This window comes from Rissa tridactyla, chromosome 2 (genome assembly GCF_028500815.1).
Source record: "Rissa tridactyla isolate bRisTri1 chromosome 2, bRisTri1.patW.cur.20221130, whole genome shotgun sequence".
NCBI classification, from domain to species: Eukaryota; Metazoa; Chordata; class Aves; order Charadriiformes; family Laridae; genus Rissa; species Rissa tridactyla.
The window spans coordinates 78,639,306-78,661,881 of record NC_071467.1 but is presented as its reverse complement, the minus strand read 5'-3'; the positions used below and the strand labels follow the sequence as shown (position 1 = coordinate 78,661,881).

General features: G+C 46.9%; 1 protein-coding gene across 2 annotated transcripts; it reads left to right on the top strand.

Annotated features, from left to right (window-relative positions):
* Positions 1-13,916: 13,916 nt before the first annotated feature.
* SNRNP48 (small nuclear ribonucleoprotein U11/U12 subunit 48) lies at positions 13,917-22,347 on the top strand. Of its 2 annotated transcripts, none has more exons than XM_054192830.1 (9): positions 13,917-14,096; positions 14,188-14,301; positions 14,495-14,555; positions 15,360-15,416; positions 18,101-18,289; positions 19,190-19,311; positions 19,749-19,864; positions 20,950-21,114; positions 22,062-22,347. In XM_054192830.1, the coding sequence occupies exons 1-9, from the start codon at positions 14,061-14,063 to the stop codon at positions 22,099-22,101; spliced, it is 900 nt and encodes a 299-aa protein (XP_054048805.1). In that variant the 5' UTR covers positions 13,917-14,060; the 3' UTR covers positions 22,102-22,347. The 2 variants fall into 2 exon arrangements, with proteins under 2 accessions (XP_054048805.1, XP_054048804.1); XM_054192829.1 differs by having other exon boundaries at positions 13,918-14,096; positions 15,360-15,434.
* Positions 22,348-22,576: the final 229 nt, after the last annotated feature.

Here is a 22,576-nt window from a genome sequence, read left to right as displayed (position 1 = left end):
ACTCTCTTCTTTCCCCCCTCAACAAGCTTGACTGGAGTTAACTGGTATTTCCCCTGTATCAAGCATTTGATACAGCTATCATGCCAAAATGAAAATTAGCTGTGTGGGTTTTTCCATTAGTTCTGAATGTGCCTAGCTTAAAACATAAGAAAATGAAGTGTGAGGAGGGAAAGTAGTGTCTTCACTTGTGATTAAAGATTTTGTTAATCTAGCATGTATTGTGGGGGGGGTTCGCCACTCTAAAGGTGGGTTAGAGGTAGCAATACATCTTAGAGCTCCTGACTGTTTCTTTAAACACTGGGTATCATAAGACTTTTCTTCAAAACTCAATTGCTGCCAGCTAACCTAAATTGGGGCTGTGCTTTGAGGAAACCAATTCCCCAGCAAGTGTGGGTGTAGCCTGTTGAGGGATGGCAGTTCTTCCTCTCTGTCCCTCTGCCAGCTGCCTCAGCCCACAGTCTGCTGTACTCCCAGCTGGGAAATAATGAGCTTCAAAACAAGGCAGCAAAATAGTTGAACATATTTTGAAATAGCTCAAACCATTAAAACAGCAAGTTTGAAAAAGCCCATCATATTGGCTATCACAGCTTAAAAAGAGCAAAAATCTTTGTATTGCCTTTGTGCTACTTACAGGTGAGATAATCAATTATTCCAGGGCAAGTTTACCTTCCAGCATGACCAGTGAAAAGTACATAAAGCAATACATGTAACATCTTAAAACTATGTGCATTTAAAATAAAAGGAATAAACACTTAAGGTGAGCATGATGAACAGTTAAATAGTATGTCCCTCCATCATCTTTTCAATAAAAGTGTAGGTATAAAACAAATCTCTTTCCTCAGGGGAAAAAAAATAAAATCTGTGTTGAGTGCGATTTACTTTGTGATATGGTGATATGTTGTTTTTATTCTTTCTATGCATGTATATATGAAAGAATATTTTTTTCCTCTCATACCAACACTTAAAGTTATTTGTACTGCTACATATATAGAAGATGAGATCTCAGAGTTCTTCTCGTACTGTGTAATATTACACTTTCCCCTCTGGCTGCTTTTCTCCTTACCCCGCAGTCCAGCCTGATGCACATGACAGCAGTGCTGCTTGCCAAGTCTCACTTTGGCTACTAAAATACCTCCTTTTCAGTGTGAGATAGCCAGAGTGCCGCTCTGCGTGCAGCAGCATGGGAGGAGCAGACATTGACAGCACTGTAATACAGTGTGTAACGCAGGACCTGACTCATTTGCAAAAGCGATAAGAATATTTATTGACTGTTGGTAGCTAGAGTTGAGCAAGGACTGAAAAAAGTGTGCTTGCTTTATGGATACTTGTGGTGTTTTTACTCACAGCTGCGAGGGGAGGTGTAACCCCCCTGCGCCTGGAGCGATGCTCCCCCAGGGGAGTCCCAGCCAGGTCAGGCTGGATTCTCATCCTGGCTCTGCTGCCCAGCCCAGCATCACTGCCTTCAGCATGCCCTGCTGTCTCTCTGGCTCCACTCTCTATTTGTCAAGTAAGATTAATTGCAATCAGATTTTTCCCTCCTGCTACCAAGATTTGAAGGGTAAAGCTAAGCGTGTCTGTGGGGGACATGGGTGGCATGTTGTTAAGAAACCATTTTGCTGGTTTTGTGGACATCTCTCTTTAGTGACGTGTGGTCAGGCAGGAACATCCCTAATCTCCCGTGACCCTTCTCCATTAGGGAAACCAAGAGCATAATCTCATTAGCTAATCTGTGTTGCTGCACCTTGTTTTGCAGAGGACCAATGAATCCTGTCACAGGGGAACTCAGGGAAGAGCCCTGCCATCAATGCCTGCGCAGAGGCACAGCATAGCTACCTTCCTTATTGCCTACAAATCACAAAAATGTGAAACGGAGAAAGGAGAACTGACAGGGGCCCGCCATAGAATGCTTTTACTGTCTAAAAGCTTTCCATGAAAAAAGAAAAACCAAACCAAACAGGCGCAGGTGATTCAAAGCATTGCTTTCTTTTTCTGTAAGAGTCTTCCCTGATGCTGCTCCCGGGTTTCTACAAGAGGTGAGAGATTTTTGGTGACTATGCTTTTTTCTTTTTTCCTCCTTCTCTCAGTTTCTTTTCTCTTGCATTCAAGAGATCATCTGAACCCTCCCTTAACAGAAGCATGAGGATGATAGTTACCTGGATAATACTGTCTTCTGAGGTTCAAACGCGCAGGTACAAAAGTACTGTGCTCTGACCACGAGATAAAAGCCAAGGCTTCTGTGCACAGCCTGAGTGTGTGAAGCTCCATCCTGTCGACATGTGTTTTATGGTTGGTCACCACAGAGGTGACATGGACTCCAGTATGCCATCTGCCTGAGTGCAGGAGTAAATATTACTTGTGTCAGTTTAGCATTTAGCCAATCCGTACTTACAAGTTTCTAGCACTGGAGTTTCCACAGCCTCTCTGATGGTTTATTCCAGGTCTCCTTCATTTTTGAAGGGCAGTGTCCAATCTAGGCAGGGCCTTACAAGCACTCAACAGAATATAAGTACTTGCAGGATTTCTTGTAGGTCTTCTTTGGTAGTCTCCTGTTCGTATGGTCCTGCATAGTGCTCACCTATTGCACAGCAGTCTGCCACAGGCTTGTGTTCCATTTATAGTCCACTGTAATCCCCAGAACCCTTTCTCCAACACTTCCTAGCTATTTGGTCCCAATTTGTACTCATGAAATTGATTATTCCTGTCCAAGTGTAGTGCTTTGCACTTGTCTTAACAAAACTTCATCCTTGTGTTTTGGTTTTTTTTTTTCCAGTCTGTTTCTCCAATTTACAACTTTGAATTCAAATCCTGCCCCTGGTATATTTGGAGGAAGGAGGTAAAACGGTGATGTGCTGAATATGGTCACAGTAACCACACATCCTGGTTAAAAATGCAACAAGAGAATTCAAGACTTGGCACCTTGCACAGGCTGTTCTACGTTCACAGCAGGAGGGAGAAGTAGTGACTACAAACTTTGTTCAAAATCCAAAAGTCCATCCTCCGGCACAGTCAGCCGTGGCCAGGTCCCGTTTCTGCCCTTGGCTGCCCGCGCAGCCGGAGGCTCTCCCGAGGGTGTCAGAACATGCAGAATTTGGCAGGTTGCCCCCAGATGTGCTCCAGCACGTGCTGTCAGCATGTGTCTCCCCATGGGTTTGAAGTCACTGGAACGACAGAGCAAGGCCCATTTGAAGCGAAGCGTGGTGTTTGTTGCTTTGCTGGATCGGGGCCTTCATCAGTCTTCAGATGAGGTGTGAATACAGGAAAACAAGTAAGATTAACTGCAACCAGATTTTTCTGCCTCCTAGTAAGAAGGATAAACCAAGCATTTCTTGGTTTCACACCTGTATTGGTCTGACAGGACAGAGAGAAGTATGTTATAAAAGCTCAGTACTGGCAGTTAAGGAAACAGCAATGCATGATTTTCATAAAGGCACTCGTGGCAAATATGCAGATTAAGGAGGTTGTACTTTTTAGTCTTGCTTTCAGTAGAAACATTGTCTTGCAGGCAGATTGGTATATTTGATAATGATTCCAGTATTTAGCAGTGGCTATTTTGGCCTATTTGTTTGGAAGCCTCTTCTAGCTTAGTCTGGTTGAGCTCATTTCAGCGCCTCCCCTAACTGTGGGACCATCTGTTACCCACCTCACTTTTCTTTTTTTTTTTTTTTTTTTCTTTCCTTGATTGGTTTCACACAGGCCCTTCAGTTCATTTAAAATTAGGGTGGTTTGGAGAAAATCAGACTGTAATCTGCAGTAGCCTCCCCCCCACCCCCCCACTAATTAAATGGAAAAGATCCCATGATGAAGAGCGTTGTTGAATTTACCGGGCTTAGTAGAAAAAGGGTGTGTGGAGATTTTCTCCGAAGCTGGAAGGTTTCTGCAGGTAAGCCTTCTGCAGAAAAGGGTAATGATTATAAGCCTTTACTGCCATCCTAGGTGACCTCCAGTATTTTTTTTCATTAGAACAGCTAAAAATATTGAGAATATCTTTACTCATACTGTTGACATTTTATGCATATCCGCACATACATTCATACATATATATGTATACATACACACTGATGACCTTTTAAATGTATGCATAAATAAATAAATAAACATTACATATTTGTGTATAATACAAAAAAAAAAACCCACCAAAAAAACCCCCCAAAAAACCCCCACAAAACGCCTGTCTCATTTCCTTGGAGACTTTCTCTTTAATTTAAAAATCTCTGGCTTCCTACTCCTACAGGTCATGAGTGAGGCTGGAGAAGTATAAGGGGAAATTAAGAGATATTAGAAAATTCCTAGGAGCCTCTTGAAAAATATCTCCAGACAAATGAACCTGGAGGCCTGTTTTGTTTCTGGGAATTGTTTGGGGTTTTTTTAAATAATATCAGACTCTAAGCAAGAGCTAGAGAATGCTGGACTGGGGAATTGCTACTGTGGGAAAGGTTTTTTTAGAAGCAATAGTTCAGAAACAGAAGAGCAATGCCAAGCTGAAGGAACCTTGCCTCGCTTCTCTTGTCATCTTGACATAACGAACAGAGTCCTGTGAAGTCCTCTGGGCTTTAAACAATTCACATTTCAAACTGCAGAGAAGAGGAAAAAAAAAAAACAAAGATCAAGGAATAGCTGACAAGTTCTAATATCCTCTGTGTTGTCTGAAATAGCGTTGCAATAGGCCAAACTATTGACAAGCACAGGAGTGATCTTAATTTGAGACGTTAATTTTCAAAGCACAAAAAGTCCACTCGCTGGCTGCAGGAAACGGGGTTTTTGTAGAATTGCTCATGGCAGGTTACTGCTGTGGGATTTGCCTGAGCGCAGCCGTTGTGCCTCCAGTCTGAGCTTGGCACAAGCTCCTCTAGTTGAAATCTTCTAGTATCTCTGTTTCATAGCCCCTGAGAAGAAAAACCCAGGCAAAATGCAAACGCTGGCCTGGAAGCATTTCCATTTTGGCTGGGAGAAGAGTGCTGCACGTCTCGGGCTGGCTGGGGAGCCCCTTGGCAGGGGGCTCGGGAGAGCTGCTGCGTCTCTCCTGCCCACCGCAGGTACCTGCCCTCTGCTGTCCTTGCCTGCTCCTGGAGCCTGTGCTGGGCCTCCGGGAGGCTGGGCGGGCGAGCTAGAGGAGTCACTGGTGGGACAGGAAAGGTTTCCAGGGTCCCTCGTGGGGCTGGGAAAGAAAACCCCCAAAGTAAAATGGGGAAAGGCAGGGTGAAGGACGTGCTCCAGATTTCCGCTGGGAGGAGTTTGAGGGCTACCCCTGGTGATGGAAAGGCATCAGACTCCTCCAGAAGCTAAGGAAAGGGCTTGTGCAACTGTTTCATTACTGAAATATCACTGCAACTGTGTTGCTACGCCTTTCCCAGGCAGCGAGATCCCCTACCGCTGCCTGCAACAGGCAGGACGTGACGCAGAAGAGCCAGTGTGGCAAGACAAAGCCATGGACGCTTTGAGGAGAGGGAGGTGCTCCCTCAGTGGCCCTGTGTCCGCACCGGTGGTGCAGAGCTCTGCTGCGGTTTTCACAGCCCTGCCTGCCATTTCCAGAGCTGTTTGCCTCCCAAAACTTCCTTCCCCCTGCTCTTCCCCTCTCAGTGCTTAACACAAAACCCTGTGGAAGCCTCCTGAGGTGCTTGGCCAGTCCCACCGCCCCCTGCCCAGGGCAGCTTTGGCCCTTTCCCAGGAGTAGTGCTGGTACGAGACACATTTTAGCTTTGCAGCTGCCGTGGGGAGATGGGATTTCTAAGAAAGGATTGATTGGCGTTTGGCTCTTACACCGAGTAAGTATCACTTACTGGGGTAAACTGGTGGTGGCCTTCTCATTTATCAGCGTGACAAACCTGGGGTGCAACCTGAAGCGTGCTTCTGCACCACCGGGCCAAGCAGTAAAAGCCAGCACCAACCCACTTAACCAGGCTTGCTTTCTATAAGCAAGAGGAGCCACAGATAAGGCTGTTTCCAGAAACCGCGTGTTTACAACATGCTGCACCGCTGCCCCGACAGACGCCAGGGCAAGGAGAACGAGGAGGTGGCCAAGGAGCTCTTCTCTGCCTCCCGCCTGGCACCTGCTGCCCGGGTGGTTGCACCTGAGCAATGCCATGAGGAACCAGGGGGAAGCCCAGGTATCAGGGAACGGGATCCTGAATCTTCAGCGCTGGGGTTATGTCTGCAAACAAAAAAAAAACCAGCCTGCTTCGCAGGATCTCGCATTTTTTAATGGTACACAGTGACCAGTGCTTTTTTCCAATGCTGAGTGAAGAATTTAAGAGCCGAGACAACACTGCTATACCTTGTACGAGTATCTGGTTTAAATCAGTGTTTCTACCCGACTTGTCTTATGGTTTCCTATGTGGCCACCTACAGCCTAGGAAAAGCAAGACTGCGTTTAGATACCCTGACTTCCCTGGCTGCATCTCCATTCCTGTAAGACACGCAAATATCCTTCCTCTTACTTTAGGAAGAAGGGAGGGATTCCCTGCCAGGCTTGGGACAGGAGACGTGGCTTGCAGAACAGCTCCAAATCCCCCAGAGGCAGCCACAGAGATTTTCAGAGGGAGCCCTTCCAGCCATGGGCTCTTACTTATGCTGCTCGTAATCACAGCCCTACCCATTAAGACTTTGCCGCCAGAGCCAGGAATAGACCAGAGTAATCCCGCTGCCTGCCAGCCTTACCGATAGTTTTGTAATTCACAGCCATGTGCGTTACATCTCAATTCAGCCTGTCCCGCCAGGGCATTGCCACGTAATGATACACACGGGTACGATCTGCTGCTGTTCTCCATGCATGTCACGGACGTGAGAGGCTGCAGCACCGTGCATGGGCCCTCAGCAACAAATCCGGCTTTTCCTACATTTGAGTATGCAGTTTAAATGATGTAGTTTTAAAGCAGCTCTTTTAACATGGCTTACAACTGTGTGTACGTATTAGCTGGACCCTGGATTGATTATTGACGTGCTTTTCCTTTGCTAACAGCTTTTGCCGATGTGAATGGAGCTCTCGTCTTAAGATATGTCCTCTTAGTGTTTCTATATTGCTTCTGCTGTGGTGGGCAAGAGATATATCTGAGGTGAGACACTTCACCGCACAGTGTGTTTGACAGGCACGAAGAACAGCACATGCAAGCTTCTGCCTGACTGTCTGGAAAGTGGAATAAACAAGCATTAAAAGAAAATAACATTATTTTTCATGCAGACTTGTAGGAAAGCGCATGCTGGGGTGCTGTGTGTGCGGGGATGGAAGACGCACCCGGTGGGTGAAGTGGGTGAGGGTGGGGTGGGTGCTCTTCCTTTTTGCTCCAGTCAGGCCACTGTTTGCTTTGCAAGGCGGCGCCTTCTTGTGAGAAACAAAGCATGGGCTAGGGGACACGCAGCACGACGGTTCAGGACTGCAGAAATAATGACGGAAGAGCAAAACGGGGCGTTTTGCTTGGCTGAGGAACACTTCTTGTTTAGAAGTAATACTGTAACAGCAGAGTGGAGCAGTTCCTTCAGGCTGAGAGAGTTGGGGTTGTTCATCCTGGAGAAGAGAAGGCTCCGGGGAGACCTTATAGCGGCCTGCCAGTATTTAAAGGGGGCCTACACAAAAGATGGGGAGGGACTCTTTATCAGGGAGTGGAGCGACAGGACAAGGGGTAACAGTTTTAAACTGAAAGAAGGTATATTTAGATTAGGTATTAGGAAGAAATCCTTTACTGGGAGGGTGGTGAGACACTGGAACAGGTTGCCCAGAGAAGCTGTGGCTGCCCCATCCCTGGAGGTGTTCAAGGCCAGGTTGGATGGGGCTTTTGAGCAGCCTGGTCTAGTGGGAGGTGTCACATGGAGGGGAGGGGGATTGGAACTAGATGATCTTTAAGGTCCCTTCCAACTCTAACCATTCTATGATTCCTGCTTTTCAATGAAGGTTTTGAATACCAGTGAACAGAATCAGAAAGACCTAAGACCATGCAGCTACTGACATGATGGGTGGGGATACTGAAGAGGTGGGGATGACTGCAAATCCACGGGTCTGGGGAGGAAATGGGGGAAAGCCTGCAAAGAAGTAACGGAGGTTGGAAAGAAGCCTGCACCGAGGAATGGAGGGATGTGGATACCACAGTATGCGTGTGGTGAGTGCAGTATTTCAACTGCAAACTTGTAATGGCGCGTGTGTGTAGAGTCGAGAGAAACTGTCCAAGACGTGGAGTTTGACGCTAATTTAGGCATGCACAAGTGCCTGAGGACTGTTTCTGACCACAAGCAAGCAGCACTTCTGTTTCGTGTCTCAGCCGAGAGGTTGAGCATCCAAACGTGATGCCACTGGGGTGCAGTTTTTGTGCTGAGCCTGATGAAATCCCATCGCTGATGAGCTCAGCAAATGCGGTGATCTTGAATTATGAGTCCCTGCGAGAGCTGAAGCCACACCGCGCTTTCCCCATTGGCAATTACGGAGTGGGATCTCTGTTTCTCTCCTGCGCTCGCTTTCTCCTTCTCCCTGCCCCCAGGCACTTGGGAAGCCAGAGATGGTGTGACCATCTGAGCACATGCCAGTGTCTTCAAAGGGCATCTGTAATCCCCTGTGCTAATCCTCCTGCGAGAGGAAGGATGCTTGTAGGCAGCGCTTGCAAATCCACACCCAGAATATTAAGCTTGTTATAAAACCTGGCCCGTCATTGCATCTGCTGACTTTTGTTTCCAAAGAGACTGTTGCGGGTGAGTAAGTTTCTCCTTCCTGTGGACTTCCTTTGAAATGTTGCTTCAGGTTAAAGTAATACTGCTTGTTTCACACGCCCTTATGAGAAGAAATGGCAACACCTAGGGACAGCTATCATTATTCACTGCACTGATAGTGCTGAACATGATCGGCCACATTTTCCAAGCGACCTCTAATGCTGTACAAGTCTGCAGATGCAGCAAAAGCAGGCGGCTTGATCTGTGTGTCCAGACATCGCTTGCTGGCCCCACGCAGGCAAGAATCCCCCAGAGACTGGGGCTGAAGTCCCCTGCACCAGCACAGAGTGAGGCACACTTAGGACATGCCCACATGGCAAGTGCGAGGGAGACTTTAGCGACAGCTGAACCAGCTGCACCTGACTTCTGTGTTGTTCTGAAGCTCTTGAAGTGGTGTAAGTGCTGACAGTGCTGTAAGGTCTGTGCTATTTCGGCCCTTGCCTTGCCCCATGTGGCAGTTCATCTGCCGGAGTGTGGCAGGGCTCCAGCTGGCTGTGGCGCAGTGATGTAGGGCTGGGACTCAGCTGGCTCGCTGGGCAGCCTGAGGTGCTCCAGAGGTGGCAGGTGGCACAAAGGGAGGGATGGTGTCCCTCCCTGGAAGGCACTTCCATGTGTAGTGTTGACAAAGGGTTGGGTTGGGGAGCAAGGGGATGGCCCGCTCCATCTGATCTTTGGCAGGTGATCAGCTGGGCAGGTGCCCCATGCTCAGGAAATACAATCCTATTAATGCACACCAGGCAGGGACAACAGCGACCCAAGGACAAAGGCCTGGCAGAACGCTGGGGCAGCGACGCATGGAGCAGCGTTCATCTGCTGTTGTAGCCTTAGGTGCATTCACAGAGGGAGGGAAACGTAATTTGGGTAACACCTTTCAGCCACATAACAAATCAACAAATACTTAATTCATGAGCTCTTGTTCCGGGGTGGGGACCTGTTACTGTGCAAAATGAAGCAGCAGGAGTAAAGCTTACATTTTTGGAAAGTAGCTGCATGTTATTGTCGCCTCTGCTGTCCTCTGCCCACTGGTCACTCAGACCCTGCTCTCAGACCTTCCCAGAGAAGCAGCACTGCTAAGTGACTGCCTCCAATGAATGCAGCCAGCACCTTCGTCTAAAATCCTGATTTACGACGTTGACAGAGGAGGCTCCAGCCTCCCTTGCACCTCTCCCAAACCTGCTGCACCCGCCCTCAGGCCAATGCCTTTGGGGCTGCAGCCTGAGGCAGGCGTGGACGGTTACACTGCATTATAGAATCATAGAAAGGTTTGGGTTGGAAGGGACCTTGTAGATCATCTAGTTCCAACCCCTCTGCCATGGGCAGGGAATTATGCCTGATGTCGGGCTTCCTCTTTGTCAGCATCAGCTGACTGACCTTGGGGGTGGCTTTGCAGCCCTGGGCAGCAGCGTGCAGCGTGGGCTCTCTTGCTCAGCCCGCGCTCGCTATCAGGGAGCTATCTCCAGGAGAGACAATGCAGCTAAGGCAGCACCCGACCTCCTGGCTGGGACAAGTTACACAGCCTCATGTCAAGCACAGAGCTGTAAAGGCTTCCCAAGGAGACTGACACAGGGAAACAGCAAGCAGATGAGTAAATTCTTACCTCATAATTTCAAGCAGCCATCAATTGGACATCAATAGCCTGCTTTCACAAGAAAACTGCAGGCTCCTCTGCGCTTCCTTGGCAAAGAGCACAAGCAGCCCCATGCTGGAAGGGTCTCCATGCCTGTGGCATGCAGGGCACTGGCGCAAGCAGGGGCCAAGTCACTAGCCAAAAGCTGCCAGTTTCCACACTTATGGAGCCTTGGCCACATTTTGGTTGAGTTGGTTTCCATCTCAGCAGTATTTGTGACAAAAAGTGTGCAAGAGGTTCTCGTTCTTCGCAGGGATTATGCTTAATCACAACGGTTGTTAACTAAATGAACGTGCTGAAAGCAAATGCCGGACTGTGCCCACCAGGCCGTTAAAAACCCGGGAGAAAAAGGCAGGTGAGGAACCTCATGTCCGAGTGGGCAGCTGGCACTGCCCGGTGGGAAAGCTCCGAGCAAAGGAAGGGCAGACAGAGCGGGCAAGGGATGAAGGATCGCAGTGCAGCAACTGTGAGGGTGTTAGGGCTTAACCAGAAAAACCCATGCAAGCTCAGAACCACACACATATTAAAAGTTCAGCATGCAAGAGGACACTGGATTTACTTCTGGCTGTTTAACGATGAATTCCCAGCTCTGTCAAGTGAGAATGTTTTCCGTCAATATTCCTGCAGCGAAACGTCTTGTCATGATGTTTAAGCTCAGATGGTTATGTAGCTTCCATACGAATCCAGCACGTGGGGACAACATCAAGCTTTCAACTGCTTCAAAGATAAGGATGATGCCAACCTGATAAATTGGTCTAAATCTGATGAATCCATGAGAGATCACATGGAGATACAGAAAGAGGAATCAATAAGTCATTAACAGATGCTAGAGCTGATGGCTGTAAGTCAATTTGGAAGTGTCCCGTGTACTGCAGTTTGTAAAATACACCTTAGGCTGTAATTGTGACCTGGACTAAACTACGAAAGAATAAGCGTCAAGATCCAGGAGCCAAGGACCTGCGTCAGGCTCTGGGTGATACACAGCTGAGGAATAAATCAGCTCCATTCCCCTTGCAGAGGAACCAGCGAGGGTCTGAGCAGTCTCTGACTTCTCTGGGTGCCATCAGCACCTGCACTGCTCCACACTGGCGCTTCGGGACAAGCTGGAAGGGCAGCAAAACTAGAACAGAGAGAGCAAATGATGAAAATTAAATGCTGGTCAGGGGTCCAGTGAAGGGAATTTTGAAAAATCTGCCTATGCCATAAAGAATATTTCTATAAATTGATTCATGTGTGCTAGAGAAATTCACTTCCTGTCCCTGTAGATAATGAAGCTGATTCAGATGAACCTGTGCTACAGATTTTGAGTGTGGCGTCTTAGCTGAAGTCTGAGATAGCAGGGAGTAATAGCTACAATGACAAAAAATTGGAATTCAAGTGCCTGTGTGCTTCATCTTTACAAAAATCTCTCTCTAGTTCAGTAGCTTTTTGCTGAGTGACGCCCATGCTATCAGCCTGGACACCACATCTCCTTCCCTGGACAAAATGAGTTTGACAAGTGGGCTCTAGGGGCAAGGGAGAAGCAGCAGCATCGCTACAAAGGCAAACTAGCAGAGCTGCTCTGAGACGAGCACACTCAGTCTTGCCACCAGGGTGCTGGGACTCCCCCCCCCCCCAGCCTCCCTGTTCAGCATCCCCTACTCAGCAAACCCCTAAGATAATTCTGAATCATTCAAAACGTTGTTATTTTGTAGGGCAAAACATCTGTTCTGATCATGATTCCTAACTATCAATTTAATTTATAAGTAAACAAAATCAAAATGTTGTTTAATCTTTACTCTTAAAAAAAAAAATCTGCTTGGATACTTTTTTGAACTTGACACTTGCAATTTTGAAGAAACGGTACTTTCCAGTGGAGATGGTCAGAACAATTTTACCCAGCTGCTCTTATTACCCTTTTGATAAAATGTGCTAATGTTAGCGAGCGTACTCTAGTACAGCATAGACAAAATTGCAAGGGCAGCTGGGAACTCTTCCACTGTAAGTATTCTGTATCGTGTAAAGTCAAAGATCCTCAGGCAAACATAGCTAGAGACAGTAAATCTCTCAAAGGGCTAAAATCCCATCTGAGTCTCAAATTCACTGTGCAGGAAAGAAAGGGTTGTAATCTCCTAACGAAAACAGATGTACAAGAGTCATTCTGGCAGCTACATCTGTCATGTTGCCTCCCCCCCACCCCCCACCTTGTTAAACCCACTCTTCCTTCTAGTCATATGTGCTTTTCTCATCGATGACAAAAATAGGCAAGCACAAAATGTCAATCATGTGAAATTTATTCCTTAGGACAGGAATTCTTTCCTCATCCTGCGTTACGGTCTTATTGAGTCCTGATGCTCCCTCAGCCTCTAGGGGAAGGCTCTCCTAATTTTGGCCAGGTAGCAGGCAGGACTCCCTGGGGTACGCCGCAGCCATGCATCCCACACCCGCATGTGCTGCCTGTGCATGTGGAGCGGGGCTGGGGAGAACCCAGCCCTGCGTTAGCATGCTCCTTATGGATCCCTGGATCCTTATGGATCAGCCTGGAGAAGAGAAGGCTCTGCAGGGAACCTTATAGCAGCCTGCCAGTAACTGAAAGGGGCCTACAGGAAGGCTGTGGAGGGGCTGTTTGCAAGGGCATGTAGCGATAGGACGAGGGGCAATGGTTTTAAACTAGAGCAGGGTAGGTTTAGATTAGACATTAGGAAGAAGTTCTTTACAATGAGGGTGGTGAGACACTGGAACAGGTTGCCCAGAGAGGTGGTGGAGGCCCCATCCCTGGAGACATTCAAGGCCAGGCTGGATGATGCCCTCAGCAACCTGATCTAGTTGAAGATATCCCTGCTCACTGCAGGGGGGTTGGACTAGATGACCTTTGAAGGTCCCTTCCAACCCAACACATTCTATGATCCCCTCACATGGCCGGAGGCTGCCGGCAGGGCTGCCCTCTTGCACCGCGTTCATCGTGTTTCAAGCAGGGAACAGGCATCAAGAGGCTCGATGGTGCTGAGGAGGCCGATGTTCCTCCTGCCCCAGCGCTAACAGGCCGGGGGGGGTCTGGCTCCCGCTCTGAAGCACCCAGGCAGGCACAACCTGCACTCAGAAAAGCAGCTGGCCCTCGCTAAAGCTGGCGAACAACTCAGGCCTGGGTCCCGTGGAGAACAAGCCGGCTGCCCTCAGCCTTCACTGTGCTCTTTAGTGGCGCAAAGCCCCAAAAGGAGCAGGGAGGGACCAGCCCCCTCACGGAAAAACCGCCGCCGACAAACTCCTCTTCCCCAGAGGAGCCCGCACGGTGCGGGCCAGGCCCTGCAGCGCGCCCGGAGCCGGCCCGCCGCTGCTGAGGCCCGGGGTGGGTGTCCGGCGACGGGCGCTCTCCTCAAGCTGCCGGTCCCGGACCGGGCCCCCGGAGCCCTCCCCGCCCGCTGGGCCTCAGCCCTGCACACGCCTGCCCCCCGGAGACAGGGCACGTCCCCGCAGCACCACTTCGGCGCTGCCTCCTGCGTTGGCCGCTAGCCGCTCCCCGCTCGGGACCCGCGGCCTCCCGCCGCTTGGCGGCGACCTCTCCCCCCTATCGCCCCGCCTCCGGCCCGGCTCTTCCTCGGGTTTCCCGCCGCGCCGCACGTCCTCGGCAGCGTGTCCTCCCTTCCCCCGGAACCGGCCGCCGAGCAACATGGCGCCGCAGCGCCCTCAGTAAACATGGTGCCAGCTCCGCTCCTTCCTCTTTCCCCCCCGGTCACGGGACCTCGGCGGCTGCGCCGCCCGCTCCGCGATGGCGGCTCCCTGCGCGGTGTGGCTCGGGGACCCGGTAAGACGGCGACAGCTCTGCCGGGGACGTGGGGGTAAGTGGTGGGGGGGATTGGGGGGGTGGTGCGGGCTGAGCCGTGTCCCGCTGGCAGGTGGAGCGGGTGCCGTGCCCCTACGACGTCCATCACCGCGTCCCCCGGGCGTCGCTGGAGAGGCATGCCGCGTCCTGCCGGCTCCGTAAGATGGGATACTCCGCCGAGGAGGAGGTGAGCGCCCGGGCCGGGGCACCCGGCTCGGAGGGGCTTGGAGGGGGTGCGAGGCTGGAGCTTCTGCCCCGGGTGTGTCGCCTGCCCGGCCTGAGGGGGTCCCCGCTGGCTGCGGCCGACTGGGCGGCCCAGCCCGGGGCCGGTGCGGCTGGGGGCGGCCCCGGGGTCTTGACTGAGCAGCTTGGTCCCGCAGGCGGAGATGTACGACTCCAGCTTTTTCTACGAAAACCTGAAGGTTCCCAGCGTGGCCATGGGTGAGCGACAGCGGGGGCTTTGCCTGACGGGGCCGTCTGCGACCCCCCGGGGGCGGAGGGGGGGGCAGCTGGGGCTGAGGGGAGGCCCGGGGGGTGCAGAGGGCGGGACTGAGGGGACACCTTGGGGAGGTGCAGAGGGTGAGGGGCTGAGGGGAGGCCCTCGGGGGGGACAGAGGGTGAGGGGCTGAAGGGAGACCCCATGGGGTAGAGTCCTGGTCCTCGCAGTAGCCCGGTCAGCCTTGTCAGCCATAAACTCTCCAAGGCCTCCTAAAAAAAAGCCCCTGAGTGTTTCCATCAGTAGGCTTATTATCGCACCGTTGTACTTTGCAGTAATTATGTTATGTTTCTGTCACTGTGTAATTCCGCTCTGTGGGTCACTTGGCTGTTTTCAGATCCAAGGGGGATCTTTTTTTTTCCTCTCAGGTTATTTTCCAAGTTGTTTATGTGTTCTCTTTGCATCAAGTGCAGAAAGTGTATTAAAACACATGCTTAGAAGGTGGAAAAACTGTCCCTAGAATTTAGGGATATAGTAATGATACAGAAGAGAGTTGCAATATACATACATTTATTTTTCTATATCCCTGTAATCCAGAAATCCCTCTTTTTTTTTTTCCTCCCTTCAGTTCAAATATGGACTAGATTAAAATGATTTTTTTAGTTCGGACCTTCCCTTATGCATAAATAAAACTACGATTTTCTGTAACATACCATAACTCTCATAATAGAGGTTGGGGAATAAAAAACTAACCCTACCAAGTACTTGATGTGAAAGTTCTGCGATATTTTTGTCTTCTCTGTCTGCAGATAAAGATCTACAGTTTCACATCGTTAAGCAAGCTAGAGCTCAAAGTGTGAAAGAAGGTACGGGCTACAGCGAAGGTAAGTTAGCAAGCAGATACTAAGATGACTTCGTCAGCTCTCATGTGGAGAGCTGCTCTTGTCTCCCCCTTCACAGCTTCCTTCATTCTGCTTGTGAACTGCTGTGAGGAATTTTTTTGATTTATTTTTAATATTCCTTCCCGTGTATATTTTGGAGCATAACTACTTTCTCTGCTTGGGGCAGCTAGATGAGAGCACTTGAGTCTGTTGTGCTCACACCTCTAGTTCTCTTCAGGACTGGAAAATCAACACTGCAAAAATTTAGGAGTTTCTTAAAACACTGGTCCTTCACTTCCCATTCGACTACCTACGCTTTACTTTCTGCCTGTGTTTTCTGACACTATCCTTCTGCTCCTTGTGGCCCAGACTCTTCTAATGCTGCCTCCAGCCTTGTTCTTCATGTAATGTTTTGTTTAAGGAATAATTGCTAGCCATGAGCTGTATGTGCTTGTCCACCACTCCCCAGATCAAAACCCAAACAACACGTGTTTTATGTTGGATAGTTTCAAGTAAGAAGTTGTATAAGAAATATGCTGACGCCTCTGCAAATACGATGTTGTCCTTTGCCACTGCTTGTAGCTCATTAGTTCCTTTATGTTTCATTTTTCAGTGTATTTTGTGACCAGTCTGGGGACCAGGTTAAGACTGAGCTACACCTCTCTTTGAGAGTTCAGACCAAGACAGTAGAAAAGTAGGGCTGCCTATAGAAGCCACTGTAAAGCTGCAGTGTATGGTCTGGAAATTACTGTAACACCTGAAAGATACAGCATTTATGGTCTGTAGTCCTTTAGTTCGGTAAGCATATGTGTGCAGAAGGAAAAGTGCATTTGTTCTACTTTCCTGACAGTCAGATACAGCAGCGCTTGGTCAGGCATGGTTTTTCATGTTGTCTTTGTTTCTCTGGCATAGCAAATGGAGCCTTAACAGGCAGTTGCTTGGGAAGGAGCTCTCATGCGATGGGCACTGTGTTCGGAGCATGTTGGGTGCATTTCCTCTGGAGGAAAGTGGTAACTCATTAATTTGACACAAGTGCATCTAAGAAGAGAAGCAGATAAACCCTTTATCGAGTGGTGCATCGCAGAGGTACATCAGTGAGCCACTAGATGCCAGTGTTTGCTATCCAATTTTCACTGCGAGCTCGCATTTCTCTGAAGATCACACTAAAACTGTGTGTCACTTCAGCCTTTTGTAAGGTTTACTGACTTGGGATTGTTTGTTTAATTTAAAGTCTTTGGCAACAGAAACAAATGGAAAGCATTTTTCATTGTAAACTACCTTTTGACTAACTGTATCAAAGGAAGTAATTTTCTTTCTTTGTTTTTAAAAAATTCTAATCATATTTAGAATGTTAGAATAGCTAGATAGTAGGACAGGAAAGCTGGTCTTAATCACAAGTTGTGAAATTCTTGTAAAATCACAAGCACATAACTATTAGGGCGCTCTTATGGGCTTCCATGACCCTGTAAGAACAGTGCATTTTAAAAATAAAATTCTAATGTTCATGTTTAAATCTGTTAGTTCGGATTAGAAAAGTTCTGGTTTAGGCTCCAAGTACAGTAATGAGGAAATCTTGTATTTGAGGCCTGTTGTTGTAGAGTTATTGTGGTTCCTCTTCTATGGTGTCTTGAGTGAAAGCAGGATGTGAAAGATTGGCCCGGCTTCCATTAAGTGCTGAATAATTTAGAGAAGCAGCAGCTTTGCTGTTGTGAAGGCTCCTGCATACACCCTGTCTTACGTGGTGGCTCTTCTGTCTGCCTGGAGACGTACGTATGTGTGTGATTGTGCCTTGCAGGGGGAAGGTTGCGTTGTGCGGAGCAGGATTATGGAGGTCAGGTCCATGGTTGCTGAGAATTTGAATGTTCTGGAGTAAAATGCTTTTCTGCAGGCAATATCCTATCCTGTATTTTTAGGAAAGTCACTTTGCTGCTGTTGCAATGGCTTGAGAATGGATTTATTGTCTGTCCGAAGGATATGTGTTTTAACTGGGCATGGGAAGAGTGAATACCAGGCTGATCATTCAGGGAGAAAAGAGTGTGCGGGCAGTGCGTCTGTTTTTGTAACTTATCTGAACTAATATATGGAGCATTTTGAAAGTGCCTTTGTAACCCTTTTAGCTATCAATGCCTGTGGCAGTCTATTGTAAAAGCTCTTTAGAGAAAGTGACAGTGTGAGCGAGAGTGATTTGCACAGTGTCCAGTTATCTAGTCTCCTAGGAGCTTTCATTCTTGTTGGCAGAACAACAGGTATTTTGCAGCTAGTACTTTACACAAAATTTTAGGAGTAAGACAAACCCACAAGCTAGAGCTGCAGCCTCCTCTCTCTTGCTTTAACTAGTTAAGCCAAGAACTGAAATTGATGGGACAATATAGTGCCCTTTGATTTAATCTAGTACAATCTCTTCAGAGCATATGAAACCTGTAACTAACAGTGTAAGCAGCCAAGAGAGGTTATTCAGCCTGCACGGGGCTTGGAGGGATTTGGGCCTTTTTTTTTTTGCTTTGAGTAATTTTTATCCTTTCAAATTACGAAGGACGAAACGTCTTACAGATACATAGAGGAAGGATGAAAAGAGCATGGGTGTTTACTGCATTGTTTGTTGAGCTTCTCAGTGTTTTCCTGTATAATTACGCTGTTTTACTAATAACAGCTGTCTGTTCAACCTCCAGGATCGTACTCGTTACTGCCTGTAGAAGTTCCTCAAAATCACAAGCGTTTCACCTGTGACCTGACTCAAGCTGATCGCCTTGCTCTTTATGATTACGTTGTTGAGGAAACAAAGAAACAGAGGTCTAGATCCCAAATCACGGAAAATGACAGTGATCTCTTTGTGGATTTAGCAGCAAAAATCACCCAAGGTTTGAAGAACAATCTATTGTTGAATTTATGTCTCAGAACTTCCACTTTGTGTAGTTAGTTTTGTCGAAAGCCAAACGGAATCGCTTGTGCTATTTTTATTGGGAAAAGCATACTGTTCTTAAAAGCCACAACGAAGGCCTGGCATCAGAAAACGCTAGTTTGGTGTCCTTTATGTTGTTTTCCTTTTGAGAAAGGCTCAGTGCTCTGCTTTTGGCACACACATTGTGTGTATCTTAGTGGATGGATCTTTTGTCTTTGCTGCAACTAACTTCAGGTTGCTTAGTGTTGCCAACTTACTGCACAGCTTGGAATGGTATTTTTTGTAAGCGATGATGAGATTAAAGATAACCTAAGAGTAAAAGCTGAACAAGAAAGGTTGGCAGTTATCTGATGGAGCTCTTGAGCAATATACAAATGGGTGTATTGGACCGAGGTCTCTCATCCCTGTTGAGTTGTGCCAGTTTGTAACTATACCAAGTGCAACATCAGCATCTCTGTTATCCTGTGGGTCCTGCTATGCCTAGGAGGTAGGAGATAGTGTTTGTCACCTACACAGGTAAATGTTTTCCAGAATGTGGCTTTCTCAGTCTTTTTCTCTTATTGTAATACTGGCTTTGAAAATTTTGTAGGTGTTTGACCAAATTGCAAGCCTGTATATCGATTTGGATCACTGTTAAGACACTGAGATCATGTAATGAGATTTGCTTGGTGGCTTTTTAGTCTTGTGTAAACAGCCAGCAAGAAGGCTGGAGAGGAAGCTTGCGCTAAATTCATAATAGTTACTGAATACTGGAGAAACCAGAAAAAACACAATATATTTTATGTTTCATAGCATAGCACCAGACTTGCATACTGGCAGGTGCTAGTGACCATTTGTTTTACTTCCAATTTTTTGCTAGATGATAGTCAGAAAGGTCCGAAGTCCCATCTTGAAATTCTGGCTGAAATGCGAGACTACAAAAGGCGGCGGCAGTCATACAGGGCTAAGAATGTTCATATAACAAAGAAGTCTTACACTGAGGTGAGATCTGAAAATAGTTTTTTTACACAAGTGCTTATTGTATATCAGCATAAGCAATGATACACCCTTTCAGGCAAAGGTAATGTCTCTCTCTTTCCGCTTCTTGTACCCTGCCTTATTAGAGTTCCAAACTATAAGGGAATCTTTTTGGTTTGTCGCAGCAAGTTAGAAATAACAGGAGCGTTTCTGACTATTAAATTTTGAGTGTGAAAATGACAGCAACCTATAGTTGACTGTCTATTCTAAAATGCTGTTTAAATTTATGATGAAATGTTTCTGCAAATAAGACTTTCCATTCAAATATCTGATATATACACTTGGGGGGGACACTTTGTTTTGGAGCTGTTTAACTTCTGCTGTCTATTTGCTAGTTCAGGCTACTGCCATGACATGCTGCTTTTCGTTTTGGTTTTTTTTAATCTGTCTTAAATCTCCAGGTGATTCGGGATGTGATTGGTGTGCATATGGAAGAACTCAGCAATCACTGGCAGGAGGAAAATAGGTTGGATAATGCAGAGATATGTGAAGGAGGAAAGTCAAAATCTTCAGGAAGGTATGTCACAGTTGGCAAATTCCTCAGGAACGTCAGCAGCCTGATAGCCTGTAATGTTAACCTCTTTCTAATAGGTCATACATCAACCTTGGCTGAGACATATGCACAGTTTATTTTATACTAATTCTGTTAAGCTTTTGCTTGAGAAGCTCTGTCTGCACGAAGGACAGGTAAAATGAATTATTAGCTTTCTTTCAGGGGCAAGGAGCTAAGCTGCAAGTGGTCCTGGTGAACAGGTAGTTTCTGGTGGAGCTGGGGAATGAAGAGTGCTCCCTTTGTATCCAAATGCATGTGTATGTCGTAGCTGGGGACAGAAAGATGCATGAAAATCCAAGTACAAAATTTCTTCCCCTTCCCTACCACATGACGGGAAATGCTATGGTAGATATAATATAAAATAGCTCAGAGAAAAGGTTGTCATAACTTACTAAATATGGGGACCCTTTACAATTCTCAGTATGAATGCTGCTGTGTTAACTGGGAGTGTGTTTTATGTATACGTATTTCTTCCTGTCTCAAGCAACACTGCACACTCTTCCAAACATTTGTCACTGAAATGAAAATGGAATCATGAGCTAGCGATAGTCTATTTGTGCTTCTTCAGGAGATCTTTGAGATGACAATGGCGTTGAAACAAACTGAAAAGTGACACTCAAGGTGCTTGTTTTTAGCATTAATATGAAGGTGAATGAAAAGACCGTACAGGAGATCAGGCTTGCTGGGTTCTCCAGCTGTAGGTAGCAGCTTAAGGCAGGTGGTTGAAGAGTTAGGGATTTAAAGCAAAACCGAGCAAACCCCTTCTACTGTCTCCTATTTCATGAGCAGAGGTGATAAGTCTAAGGGGCAGTGTTTGTAAGAAATAACTGGATTAAATAGTGTGCTGAGATGCGCACATATAAGAGCATGGACTTTATGCCTCTTTTGGGGGAGGTATTGTATTCCTTAAGGAGATAGAGAGGTTTAATAAAAGATATGTCCTCTGTCTTAACACTGTTAGTAGGTCATTATATTACAAATCTGGTACTGAAAACAATACTGACTGTCACACGATTTTTATTGAATAAAATCAATAAACTTTTTTTCAGAAAGGAAGACAGGCGGTCAGCTTCAGTGGACTCACGGCAGTCTGCAGGAAGCTGTAAGGATACTGAACGCACCAGACACAGGAGAGAGACCAGCAGGAGTCCAAATAAACGAAAAAGGAGTCGTGAAAGAGGCAAAGACAGAGATTCTCGGAGAAAAAGAGAAAGGTGAGCATACATAGTGACAGCTGACTTCTGCTTCTGAGTCAGGCAGCTGTAGCTATTGTCTGTGATAATTTAGTGCCGAGAATCAGAATATCTAGTCCAAGTAAAAGCTACACTAATCTCGCGTACCGTATAACAAGCCAGTGGCGTGAGGCTACTAATACTAAACAGAATGTGCTGTGAGATCGTAAACTGATCCAGACTTGAGAATTTATTCTAACATCTGAAAGGTGACACTTTCACCAGCGTGTTGCAGGATTAGCACAGTACTGTGGCAGACTATTTTACTCCTTCATCAACATATGCATAGGGGGACATACTGTCTATTTAACCAACTTAGTGTGCTTGTCATGTCTAATGCTGATTTCTGCTCTAGGGACTTGATGAATAGGATTATTTGTTTCACTAATATGTATATACATACAATCACTTGACAAGCTTTTCCATGGTAGATGCTTCAAAACAATGCTGTTGCTCTTCAGTAGTTCTGGACATATTTTTAGGCAAAAGAAAACAAATCTAGGCCAGACCTTCTAATACCATCAACAAGGGCACATTTGCATCTGCAAGACCGTAGGTGGGTGGCACCCGTGTTTGAGCAAAGACTTAGGCGGTTGTGCAGAAGAAATGCTGCATTGTCCCTAGCGTGGAGGGAAGAAATGCTGTAGATAACTGTATGGATAGGAATGATTGCTTGTCTCAAAATTGGCTTCGTTACACAGTGATGCCATTCATCCTAAACTAATTGCCACTATGGCACTGTGTGACAAGGCTTTGAGTAAAACAGCATGGGAAATAAACTGTCTTAAGTAAAGTAGTTTACTTTTTTTCCTTAGAAGAGGACATGATTACATTTAATGAGAGCTTTCCATTTTCCAAGTATTTTTTTTCCTTCAGATTCTGTCAGTCTGAACCTAACAGCCCACACAATGTTTGCGTTTTTGTTTCAGGGATGAAGACAAGTATCACAGCCACAAAAGAAGAAAGTAGAAACAAGAACCTGATTATTTTGTTTGTCAGCTGTTCAAAAAAAGACTTGCACAGGAGCTGCCATTACTGCTCTTGTGCCAGGGAGAGTAACACCGTGTGCAAAATATTGGTGTTGCATCAGAGCTGTGCTTGGAGACAGAAATGAAATAGTGTTGAGATTTGTCAGGATGGAAGCTGTATATATCAGAGAATGTGTACATCTGTAACATTAGTGCATCTGTTAATAAATTATATTGATCTCTCTCATCTATTTGAGGTTATTCTGACAAGGCTGAAGAATGAATTCTGTGAGAGGCTGTACTAATTTGCCTTCCTGGCCCATAGTTAGTGGATCTAGAACAGAGCTAGTCCCTGGAGTCTGGGTTCAATTACAAATGCAAAAGGTACGAAGAGAGCTCCCCTCCCACCTGACATTGTCACCTCTGGGAGCAGTGTCCCAGAAAGACAGCACTTACTGCCCAGTTACAGCATGTAC